We start from the raw sequence: 13,102 nt of genomic DNA, 5'->3' as shown, positions 1-13,102 counted from the left end.
TGACCTGTGTGGTCACCCAAGGGGAAGGCAAAATGTGTTTTTAGTTAAGTTGCATGAGAATGTAATTGAAAGATTTAGGGCAATGCTATAAAAGAGTAAATCATGGTTATGTGACACACAGAAGATTGATAAAGCAAAATAAAAATACTTTAGCACCTTCACTTTTATAATTTGGTTGGTATAAGTGGAAGGCTGTACTAGTCATTTTTGTCTGCTGGTAATTAAAAACAAACAAACAAAAAGTAAAGGCTTCTGTATTTTACTGATTTTCAGTCCTTTGGTGTAAAATAATGGACAAGACAGTAGCAAAGGTCAAAACATTCTCCAGACACATTGCGGTTCTGGACCTGCAAGCACTCTCTGCTTCCTTCCCATGAATATTTGTATTGAATGTATGGTGGCTCCTCAGAAATGAGGACTATTAAGTGATTCAGATGAAACACAAGCTTAATGTAAGACCAGACCTTATGTGGATGGTGGTCCTGAAATTTGACCAGCCTCCACAGCAGTGGGGCTACTGCATGCGTGATGGTCTTGCTCTATGGAAGGACCATAGCACAGTAAAGTGCTTGGGGATATTTTGGAAAGGAGAGCTAGGGTAGTTCCATACAAATGTGACCTTCAGCGCAGGTTTTGTGAGGATTTGCCCAATCTATTGAAGTGGACTGTATATATTATATGTTGTAGTGTTGATAGGTTTAGATAAGAATATCATAACAGCCATTGAAATGTGGGGGGTGGGTGGGTTGTGAGATGGTAGGTTAATGATGTAGCTGTTAATTTGAATTTAGCAGTCATTTTAAATATAGGTTTCTCTTACAGAGACAAAAGTTGCAATTTAAAGCTCTTTGGTGGTCTAAAAACAGCTTAATTCTCTAGTAGCATGGTAATAAGTACTAATCCAGCTTATGCAGTGATTGTAGTATGTCATGTTTGTGAAAGATTGCCTAACTCTGCTTTCTCTGGGTTTTATGTTAATTTTTTTAAATTAAACATAAAACCTTATAACATCTTTATGCTGAGATAAACTGTTCAATTTAACTTGTGCTCAAGCAGCAGCTGTCAGGAATTATCATGTTTCAAGCATTCTTGCCGTCACCTTGTGTCTCTACCTCCTGGATACCCTCCGTGGGATGATAAAGCTCACCTTGTTAGGATTTATTACTTAAATAATAACCCGAGGTAAAATGAAAGTTGATGTCACACAGAATGACAACTGACATATATTTATGTTGCACGTTACATTATAATGAACTTCTTTTTCTTCCCCTTGTAATAGGTGTTAAATGGAAATACACTCCAGCATATACTCCAGTGCCCTGCGTGAGTCCATTAGCCACGTATGTGGCTGCTCTCTTGACATGTTCATGAGGACTCGTGCTGTCAGGTGTTATTTAGGCTTATAATGCTGGAGAAATTGGTTATCACTGGTAGTTAGCAGCCTTTATGCCAGTGAAGAAACAAATATAAGAGCATCTCATATTCATTTGGTTTAATTCTGTGTACTCATATTTATTGGGTTAAATTTTGAAATGATGTGAAGTAATGCAAGCTAATCAGGAAGGGTATTTTCTAATAATATCATCACTTAAATGGATTTATTTTTCTTTTTTTCTTGCTGTAAGAAACGTAAGCAGTGTCATTTCAGGCTCTAAATCTGAATTTGTTAGTAATCGCGACAGTTTTCTCTTGACACTGGTTTACTGATGAGCTGGACAGTGATAAGTGGTGTGCTTGTTAATCGAGTCTTCACACTCCATGTACAGAGGAGAAAATTTGGGTCTACTTCTTAAAAGCTTTTCAAGTTTTTGGCCTTTCTTGCGTTACTAAAAGCCCACCTTCAGTGCTCTTGAATTCCACCAGTTTGTGTACACCAGTACTGCAAACACTATTTTCCTTATATAGTGTTTCCTTATATAGTATAACCATTTTTTTTTTCCATATTCCTCTCCTAATTATTCTGTTGGCCATCTGAGTGAGTTGAGATATTTCAGACCTACACAGTTTTGCCTAAGCTTATATCTTGGGATCTCATCTCTTGTGCTCCCCATTGTCCTTTTCTCTCCAGTAGTGATGTTAACCTTGGCCCCCCCACTATCTTCTCTTTTCACTCCTGCTTTTGTGCTTTGTTCTGCACTGCGTCCTGTGTTTTCAATCCCAATTGCCATCTCTTTTTTTTCTCTCCCTTCAGATGCAGCCAAGTTCATAGATGCTGTCCTGCATCACTTCAGTTTTCTTCCTAACTCATTGCAGAAAGTGACTTCCTGAAAAATTGGGGAAGGATAAACTATAATACAACCCAGAAATAGACAAAATTTTGCGAAGCAATGAATTAATCTGATTTTTGTAATATTTGGGGTCTGTTTTCTCCTGTTTGTATTCTTTTGTGTACCTCTAGTACTAAACTCACAGCCATCTCTGAGCAGGCGTATTGCATCACCTGTAGGAAGCTTTCCTGCCTCTGCTTTGAATCTGGCACCCTGGTCATCCGTTATTAGTTTTCGTAACAGATTAGTGATGACTTAGGTAAAACTATTTTTTCCTCTTAGCATGGCTTGCGATAAACCCAAGCTCATATCGTAATTGGAATTCTGTTTGACAGTCCCTTAAAATGGTCAAATATTTGATGAACATCATACATAGCATTTATCTCTTACTTTCAGAAGCCTTTCAGATCAGCATTGACTGAGGTTGATGAAGACGGATACAGGATCTGTTCTCTAGGAAGTATTTGTTCTGTAGATATAGAGTATCTAACAACGTGTATGTTACTGTAGATGATGGTGTGATATATGTGGATATTTGGGAAAGTTCACGAGTTTTAAGGTTGACAGCCGGAATCATGAGTTTGTAAGATTTGTGATGCAAGTTTGGCAGTAATCTTTAACACAAATTCATGTAAAAACAGGAAGAATGAGAAAAATAGAATGAAGGATAGGAATAAAAAGAAACATGCTATGTTAAAAAGTAGTTTATTAAAGCTATAATGCCCATTTTCTGTATTTTGTTTTCCTTTTTTTTCCCTTTCTGTCTGTTTTGATGAGAAATGTCTAACACAAATGTCTGGCTGCTCAGTTCTCTGTAGGTTCAGTATTCAGTTTGCTTGAAAACAGTGCTAGCAGGGGACAGGAGATGCTCACATACTTTGGTTGAAATGCAGGGTAATCTGCCACTGGTTACAGTAAGGTCACAATTTCATATTACACATTTAAATACATTCATTTTCTGATAGCCTGGGAAGTTATACAAGGCTAAGATAGCAGCTTGTTAGTGTTGTTTGTGCCTGCTTTATATAATTGAAGGATGCATGCAGTATTATAGACTGTGGAATAGCTGGAGTGCTACAGCAATTCTAAAAGGGTGCAAGGGTAGAAACAACATTTCATTATAGAGGATACCTAATAAAAATGTGAAAGTAAAACAGAAAAAGGGGGGGGGGGGGGACACACAGAAAAACAGACCATTCTAGATAAGTGCAGTGCATAAATCAAAAGGGTTTATGTCATAACATGAACATGTACCATTCCTGCTCATATATTGAATTTCAGTAGTCAGTTGCATAAAGAAGTAAAGTGTAATGAAACTGGCAAGCAAAGTATTCCCTAGTCAGCCTTATCTTTGTTCCATTTGTCCTTCAGATACAGCTTTTCTTGCCTTTTTCAATAAAATCCATCCAGCTTTTTTTTTTATTTTGCATCTCTCTGTAACTGAGCTGGGAGGACCAATGAGATTTGGTGCTTTTCTAGTTGGGTTCTTAGCAGCTGCTTTTTAAGAGATCAAAACTTAGAATGCTGCTACATGGTATTAAGGCTTAGCTGTTGATGTGTCCCTATAGGGGTTATGTTTTTCCTGGGGAGGAGGGAGAAGGGGAAGAGGTGACCCCTGTGAGCATGCTCACAGACAGTAAACACTGCTCTCCTTGTTTTCCAGGATCCTCTTTGCAAGCTCGGTGCTTAACCTGGCTGAACTCACTGCCCTCCGCCCTGACCTTGGCAAATTGAAAAAGGTCCTCTACTTCCATGAGAACCAATTGGTATATCCTGTCCAGAAATGCCAGGAAAGGGATTTTCAGTATGGATACAACCAGATTCTTTCATGGTAGGTATTTCTCACATTGCTCCATGGTAGTTAAGATATCCTACTGTCTATAACCTGGCAGCATTGTAAGCCTGAGGAGTCCTTCTCCACATAGATGGTAGCCCTATAAGCAAACTGAGGTACTTCCAGAGACCTGAAGAGAGGTCGGTAAAAGCACTGTGGCAGAAAGAATCAACTCCATAAACTTGTCTCTATTGTGTAATGCCTACTGATGCTCTGTTGGGCTACTATGGTGTACCCATTAGTGATGGGGATTTTGAACTATTTCTTGGTCATAAGTGAGATGCTTTGTTTCATGAATGCTTCGCCAAGCTGCAGCTAAACAGCTCTTGCTGGGCCATAGCTTTTACTGCATCCAACTGAAATTATGTAGAGGGTTTTAGGGAAATAAACAGAAATTAAAATATACTGCAGCACTTTTCTTATGAAGAGAGGGCAGTAAACTTACCAGATAAATCCTTATATTTCTTTCATGTAGCATTCAGAAATTGTGTAGTGCTAAAATGCCCACGCATTTTAAAGGCTGTGGCCCTTTATTGTTGCTAAAACCAAATGTATTTCTTTAATATGAGTTAACGAAATAAGTTAATAACAGCAACACTGAAAAGCTTTGTGGTTAGGCACTATACAGACTAAAGTGAAACACCAACACTTTTTTTTTTTTAACTGAAATTTATTTCCATGATCTTTCTCGCCTGTTAGTAGGAGAATTATTAGGAATAGGGATTGAGCATTTTAAGGCACAAATTAAGCTTTAGCATCTTTCATTTAATACTGAAATTTCTCAAATAATCTCTCTGCTCTAGCCATTCTGTAGCTGCTTCTGCCACTGCATTTGCAACATGTTTCACTTATTGAGCAGTAAAGATAAGGAACTATAGTAAAGTATTTTTTGAAAAAACTGTAGCAGGCATTTTCAGACGTTACAACAAAAAAGATGTATTTTTTGCCACTGGGGCAAGGAATACCCTTTTTTTAATATATATATATGTGTTGCTTTGTTATGGCAGTTATTTTTCACACAGCTATTGTAAACTAACAAACATCCTCAAAATATGCATTTTTAGGATTATGAAAGTATCTTTTTTATTAGGAAAAAAAAAGATGACTTCTATTCTGCCTTGTTCAGACTCCAGTAGCTTCTCCATGTGATTATATGACATGTATGTTCCATTTCTGTTACTGCAGAAACTCCATTTCTAACAACAGATAGAAGCTATCTCCTCTGTACTGTTAGTTGCTACCTACATCCGCAAAGAAATGCCATCTTCCTGTCTTCCAGATCTGTTAGAAATAGGAAAATACATCTTTCCAGTTTTGCACAGAGCTTTTTGGAGGTGATTAAAATAAAGAGCACTCTGAATCTTCAAGTTGGTACTTTGGGTTATTAAGAAAGATTTTATTTTTTTTTCTCTCCCCGCTGTTACTGAAGAGTTAATGTAATAAAATCACACTTTTCAGTGGTGGCTGATTTCTTTTAGCTGCTCAGGCAGCGATGGGATCTTTCTAATTTGACAGTGATATGCAGAGCCTGCAGGAAAAAGTTAGGCAGGTTAGACTTCATGCACAGGAGAAGCAGACATGATACAATTAGAAACTTGCTACATGTCAGGGAGCAGTAAAGAAACACGCCATGCTCCTGCGCTGTCTCATGTCGTCTGTAAACCTATACAGCAAAGACAACTGGATCATTTGTACAAAAATGAGACCATTGGGTTAAAAGCCATAGATGTGGGAGAGTGTGGAATTTGTGCAGCCTGCTTGTAAAGGATTGTTTCTCTCTGTTGTTGGTCTTTTTGCTTTTCCTGCTGACTGCTGCTGCTTTGGTGAGCAGTGCCAGTTTTCTCTTGACCAGACGGCTGAGAGATGCAGTGAGGATGAATGACAGTCTCTCACCTCAAATATACTTTTCACCAACCTAGTGACTTACGAACACATGTCCTCAATGTATCTTATGACCCATGGGTCTGTATCACAATATATAACATACTGAGAAAACCAGCCGGCCATAAAGCATTTCTTACCTCAGTTAGTGTTGCGTGTTTGCCAGTGTAGCTAAGATTCTGTCAGCACTTCCAAAATAAACTTTCAGGTTTTCTGATTTAACGTGTAGATGAGGCCCTCAGTGGCATGGTTTAGTGGTGGTCTTGGCAGTCCTGGGGTAATGGTGGGACTTGATGATCTTAAAGATCTTTTCCAGCCTAGCTGAGTCAATGATTCTATAGCTCCTTGATTTCTCCAGGCTAAGTGGAGAAATAATACCTATGTTATCATTTAACCTAATTTTAAGATTATTGATCCATGTGATTTTAAAACACAGCAGTAAAGAACAAAACATGACAATAATATGCCAATTTTTTATCAAACTTTTTTTTGATGCTTTGTGCTATGTATTTTGTATATTATAAATTATTAATATAATATCTATTTGGTGGATATAGTTCTAATCAGGATTATGTATGCATAGGTTAAAAAAACATTCCATATCTCTAGTAACCTGCTACCTGCCACACATGGTCAGTTGAAGGTAGGTTAACCAAAAGAAAGGTGTCCTTCAGTAGAAAGGAGTATTTATAAGGAATTTCCATTTTCTTCCAAGTTTACTTCTACTGAAGTTTTGTTACAATAGGCCTTACCTCTTTATATTTTAAGAGATAATGACAGTAATACTGTTTTCACCATTTTATGAATGGAAAGTAATCCACAGTTAGAATGGGACGTGCTCCTTTAGATTAATATTAGCAATTTATTACTTAGTTTAAAAAAAGTTTAAAAATATTTCAAAGAGTGAATAGACAGAAATCAAGACATTTCTGATTAAGGTATATGTTTCTCCCAATTCAAATGAAAAGGCTGATTTTAATTAGCATTCCACTTGCACCTTTTGTTTGTTTATGAGAATATGTGTCCTATTTCTACTGCATGCAAAATAATTCCGTTCCTTTTGTGCAGCAGCATGCTCATTAATCTTAACCACTTTTTACAGCTTGGTTGCTGATGTGGTGGTGTTCAACTCTGCTTTTAATATGGAATCGTTTCTTACATCCATTGGAAAATTTATGAAGCTGATTCCTGACCACAGACCTAAGGATTTGGAAAAAATGATCAGACCAAAGTGCCAAGTTCTTTATTTTCCAGTCAGGTTTCCTGATGTGAGCAGGTCAGTACATTTTCCACGTCATAAATTGCTTCCAGCCTGTCAAAACTCTCTGTTTATGGTGACGTTCCAACTAATCAGCTAAAGCTTTGTTAATGAAAGAGTTTGATAACATGCAAAATCCCCTAACTGATAAATGTATTTCAATATTTAGAGGTTATTCAGGCAGTGTCTGATCTGCTGAACCTGTCCTGAGCAAGTCATACAAACTTGCGTTATTCAGGATGAGTGATTTCAGACTAGTTTTAGTGATTTCCCACTTGTTCTAGTCTTTAAGGAGTTGCTTGCTCCCCAGCTCTGTATATGTTTGAACAGGAGAGGTCAAGGAAGAGAAAGAAACGCTAGAAAACAGTAAAAGTGATAAGCCAGTAGTTAAGAAGCTATATTTCCCTTGGTGTGTTGCAGTGGGATTTTATTCCCTCCTCCCCCACTCCTACCTCTTCTTTTATTGTTTTCCAGGTAGGTGAAAAGCATCCCAGTAGCAGGGAGCAGACCTGCAGAAGTTGGCATTAGTTGCAGTGGTAGCTGTTCTTCAGCCGTTCTCAGTTACTCTAAAGGATGTTTTTTATTACCCTTGTTTCAGAGCCTGTCTTGAAATTAGCAGTGGGTTATGTGGCTCAAAGGGAACATTCGCTAGATCCTTTTCACTTTTGATTAAACCTAGCACAATTGTTTTTCCTCTTATAAGGGACTCTCCTCCCACCAAACAGGAACTTTGCTTCAATGGGACTGGCACTAAATAAAGTATGATTCTTCAATTTGATTATACTCTTAAAGCCAACATGATGCTGGGTACGTTTTTTTTTAATCTGAACTAAGGATGGAAAGCACCATAATGACTTTGCCAGAATACAGCTTTTGATCTGATAATAAGTTCTGGCCACACTCGATATCTTTGTCACCCACCAGCTTGTACTTACAGTTCTGTCAGAGCATAGGCTGAATGTACATTTGTGGTAGTTTGGGGTAGGGAGGTTTTTGGTACAGAAGCTGAGGTTATGCTGTCTGTTAATGTTCACACTGCAAGGTTTGCATTTCAGTGTCTTGGAAAACTTTATATTCCAAAGCACTGATGCAACTAATTTAGAAATCAATGTTTAAAGTTAAGTCTTTAAAACCTGTGTTTTCAGCGTGTTAAAATCCTCCACTGTTCTTTAGAGACTTGGCTGCCTGGATGGAGTGGTGGACAGTACCTTGCCTGTGTATCTTTGAGGATCTACTATTGCTTCTTAGAGATCATATTTTTCAAGAGCAAGGCAATGCTATGAATGCTCAGCATATTTGATATCGAGCCCCTTTAAAAGGGTCTTGTGGCTTTGGCATACTTTTGGAAGTCATGTGGCCCAAGCCTCGTTTTGGAGATGAAGTTGTGATAACCCTGTCTCATACATTAAATCAGCTCTTTTGCACTTGTCAGCCCTGGCAGATGGGGTCAAATGAGACCTGAAAAATTAGTCTGAAGTCATACACTCAGTGATCATTTGTCCAAAGCAGAAGGTGATAAAGTGGGTAAAATCATTAGACTACTACCCAAACTGGTAAAGGAGGAAGATGTCACATTTAATTGTGTGCTCTTCTTAATGTCCTGGTCTGGTATTAAACCTCGTCTCACAAAGCAGGACGCCTTTCATGTTTTAATTGTGATTGTTGCACTTGAAATTATATCAAAAAGCTAATTTCAGCAGTGATGGACAAAATTAAGATGTTCATAAACAACTGTGTCCCTGTAAAATTTTTTCAGCAGAGTAACCAGAAACACAGATTAACTATCAGTTCTATTATTTCTAATACATAATGAATTCAACAACTAATTCTTGTGTAAGATCTGGGTGTTTTTAGACAAATCCCAGTATCATCAGAGTTAAAAAAAAAGAAGGAAGGACTGCTTCTGCATGACTCTGAAGTTTTTTTGGGTTTTGACCTTCAGCTGCAACCAATATTTATTATTTCTTTCAAGATCATGTTTTAAATAATGCTGAATGCACCTGATGTTGTGGCAACTGCATGCTGGTTTGTTTTTTTCTTTAACTCAGACTGCATTAGCATAGTGACTGAGTGGAGATTGAGGAGAAAAAGGTTAAGAAAAATTGTGTCCAAGCTAAAATTTATAAAGCAAGCTCTTAGCCCAGAGTGTTTTTCAAGTTATTTTCAAATGGTAATTTGCTTTATCCAAACCAAACTCATACAGTGTAAGTAAGTGATTATTTGCATGACTGAATCATTTCAGTGCCTGCAGTCTTTTTAAAATGCATAATTTTGTTGAGATGTTAGGAAAATATTTTAAAATTCTGAAGGCAAAATAACCAGGGTGAATTTTTTTTTTTTCATTGACCTCTTTTATTTTGTGTGTGAATGTCTCAGGGTGTGTTTGTGTCTGAAACATAATCTGCATTTTGGATTTGGGAGGGAGGTAGTCAAAGAAATCATCCTCATGCATGTGATGGTGATCTTTTAAGATATTTTAAGATTAATATTGCAATTCTAGAGCAAAATATAATATATTTGACCCTTGAGAAAGAGCATGTCACATGGGTTAATCTGGTAGCATATCTACCTCTTAATGTAATTACTGTAGGTGATGGGTACACAAACTGGCACAAGCAACAGAGTAAATGAAGGTATAAGGAGGAACATTACCCTAGGAAATACTTCTGAATACTATTAGAGGTACTGTTAGATATATATATATATAATGTATCTTTAAATGTTTCAGATGGGCACCTAATCACTGCTTTTTTGCCTTTGAGAAGAAGTTATCAATGCTTTTTTATAAAGATTCTTCTTTTTAATAAATATTTGTCATAACGGCACAATTTGTGTTCCCAGAGCAAACTACCAGGCTGTGGTCCTTATCTGACAATGAGAGGAGATGAAACGATTTGAGGATTTAGCAGAATAAGAAATTTACTGACTTAATCCTCCCGTTTTCTGGTTCTCACAATGACTAGCTTCCATATTGCTTGCTGTGGTGCCACAACTACTCCATACTTAATCACACTCTATCATTCCTGACTTGGAATTCTCCTCTTCATACTTTCTGATGAAGTGTATTATATAGAAATACATATTGGAGTACTTGTAAGCCTGGAGTGAAAAAGGCCTTCAGAGTTGAGTCTGTCACTTCATAGTGCATGGGTATTTCAGGAGGTGTAGACCAGTAGATGACCTATTTATGTTGCATATCAGTGTATGGGGTTTTATAACACAGGGAATTAAATACATTGCAATTCACACTTACACTGTCATTGGCTTAATTTCAGTATATTTTCTATTATAATGTAAATAAAATCCTAAATATTTGGGGCTTGGGTTTGTTTTCCTGTGCAGTCAATAGAGTCTGTTTTGATACAGCCCATTTCCACTTTCGCACTAGAAAACAATGATCCAGGAAGAAAATCGCCTTTCTAGTGATGCTGTCTTTGCTATTCACATCTCTGTTTGCCATCAGAGCCTGCTGCAATACCTCTGCAAGGTCTTTTGTGATATTTTGTATGAATTCTCTTGGTTCGTCTGCATCCAGTGCTGTGTGGCAGTCAGCAGAGTGAGGTCAGATTAGGTACTCCTTGGAATTCATGTAAATTAGAATTGTAATATAGATTTTGGTTATTATTTCTATTCCTCTGACTGTAGTATATCTTTATTATTATCATGATGTGGTAGAAGAGGAAGATGTTTTTATAAGCAACAATGGAGTAAAGTTCCTAAGAGCTCAAAATGTACATTGGACTGAGGTGAAATAATATAAAAGAAACATGAGAGGATGAGGATTAGAGCAGAAAACAAAAATACTTTCTTTTAAGTGGAATTTGTTATCGAGCATCTTGTACTATCTGTTACACATTTTGATGCAGAATTAAAAATTTTAGACTGTTGTTTCTTAATTAGTTTTTATAACTTAGTGCAGTTAAAAGGAAATTTTCAACTATGTGATTTTATTTTTTTTTTAGTTATAGTTGTAAGAGAGGCAGAATTTGCAATTTAGAGAGTAGTTTAGGGACAGTCAGGGGAGTTCCTTGATAAAGCATAAGTTTTTAAAAGACACTGATAGGATTTCTTGTACAGAAATGTGACTGTCACATGTGGGGGAGCCTGTTTTGGGGAAAACAGAAAAAAAAATGCGTGTTAGACCAGGCTTGCAGGGCTGAGCTGCAGACCTCCGTTTAGATAACTAAGGGAATCTAATCATATCATTATACAATAGCTTTGCTGTGTGGGAAAAGTACGTATGTCAACAAGCAAGGAGAGTCTTGAGTCCATGGAAGCTCAAAGCTATAGATGGGTACTGGGGACATAGCTGTGTTGCACAGAGAGAAGTTCAGCAGTGGTATCTATGTGAGCTCTAGTGAACTGTCTTGTATATAGGAAGCAGTATACCTTAGAAGAGCAGTTTTTGGCTAATTAACCTTCCAGTAAAATAGCATATATTAGTTTAGGCGGGGTACTGTGCTAATGATAGTGATTCTGGTACTGAGGCTAGCTACTGCCTTTGGTGGTGGCTTAGGCATCTCCATGGTGTGCCGTGCTCTCTCTGGTAGGTATAGCCTCCCTGCCACCACGGTTTATAGGTAGTTAGCATAATTAGAAAATGCCAATAGACTGCTTCTACCTTGGGGCTTGCTGCTGAAGAACTGGGTGATGGAAATTACTTCCCTAAATGTCTTTCCTCCTCACCTGCTGCGAGCAGGTTTTGAGGGTTAATGTTGGCACTCTGAGTTATGCAATAAGCATGAGGGATGCTGTCAAGATCTGGGACACAGCGCCTATTGGGAGGTGGGTGCGGTATAGGTTCAAAAGGGGCATAAAATGGAATTTTTCAGCTCTAGAGCCTTTAGTAGCAGGTCAGTTACCATCTGCATCAGGGTAAGTGCTAAGTGCAGGTAGCTGCACCTACAGTAAGGCGGTGGTGGTTGAGTGAAGGGTGCCTCAGGCATCCATATTCAGTGGGGCTTTCTTACATGCTGCTTCCTCTGTATATTCATTGTGTGCCAGTGGGGAGGTGGGTGATGATACAGGAGTTTCCGTTCTTGTTCTGGATCGTGAAGAAGTAGCAGTTACCCCGGTCTGGTCTTCCATGCCAGTTTTATCCCCAAAATAATTATCCCCAGAATTCTCCAGCAGAAGACTGAGAGTACCCTTCTAGAGGAGGTCCTGGCTGAACAGTCTGCTGGGTTGTATTAATTTTGAAAACTTTCTAGAAAGTAGTTTCATCTATTCAGGGATAAGAATAGTTATACTGACTCTTACCTGTCGTATAGGTATTCCACTAAATGCTATCATAATACCCATTTAGTCTCACAACAGCTCACAAGGATACTTAAGCAGAATTCTCTGTGCAACCTAGTTTTTTATTATGTTGGGTATTGCTCATGTTGCATACAACACATTCCCGTAAAACTTGCATTTTGTATTTACAGAGAAATTTCTCTGGAGAGTTAAGGTCTTGTAAAACATTCTTGTTCTACAGCATGAACGAATTATTGTACTCTGGGGAATTAAAAGTGAAGTGTACTGAAGAAAAGAATTTTTTCATTAAAATGCAGTTTATATTGATAAAACAGATTACTAGCATTTGATGAAATGTGAAACTTGGATCTACACATATCACTAAATCGCCAGTAGGTTTGTTTTGGCAAGAAGAATAGTATGTAATGTATATCAGGACCAATCGTTATACAGTACCTGTTAGTTTTGTATTAGATTAAATTGTCTTTCACTAAAGTACTTGAAAAAAAGCCCTACTATATCTGTATCTTGAAGTAGCAGAATGTGGTAACCAGGAATATTAGAAAATAAAAGCTGTTGTGTTATCAGTTTTGGCACAGTCATTTATCAATCAGTATTTTAAAC

The 13,102-nt window shown here is 37.6% G+C and overlaps 1 protein-coding gene across 11 annotated transcripts in view; it reads left to right on the top strand.

Moving 5' to 3' along the window:
• The window catches only part of GTDC1 (glycosyltransferase like domain containing 1), a 311,499-nt gene that overhangs the window by 84,491 nt on the left and 213,906 nt on the right, over positions 1–13,102 (top strand). For 9 of the 11 annotated variants that reach the window (XR_008971079.1, XR_008971080.1, XM_057400253.1 and 6 more), the window contains exons 3-4: positions 3,931–4,098; positions 7,085–7,258. The exons of 1 other annotated variant lie outside the window; for it this stretch is intronic. Coding sequence is in view for 7 of the 10 variants with exons in the window: in XM_057400253.1 (XP_057256236.1) it covers positions 3,931–4,098; positions 7,085–7,258 (342 nt within the window). In the remaining 3 variants the exon portion in view is untranslated. Of the gene's footprint in view, positions 1–3,930; positions 4,099–7,084; positions 7,259–7,733; positions 7,777–13,102 lie in introns of those variants that run through there. One more of the 11 variants, XM_057400258.1, reaches the window with a different exon arrangement.

This window comes from Pezoporus wallicus, unplaced genomic scaffold (genome assembly GCF_028554395.1).
Source record: "Pezoporus wallicus isolate ANWC-B61680 ecotype Strahan unplaced genomic scaffold, APGP_CSIRO_Pwel_v1 contig_6807, whole genome shotgun sequence".
Classification (NCBI taxonomy): domain Eukaryota; kingdom Metazoa; phylum Chordata; class Aves; order Psittaciformes; family Psittacidae; genus Pezoporus; species Pezoporus wallicus.
This window is presented reverse-complemented; position numbering and strand designations above follow the sequence as displayed.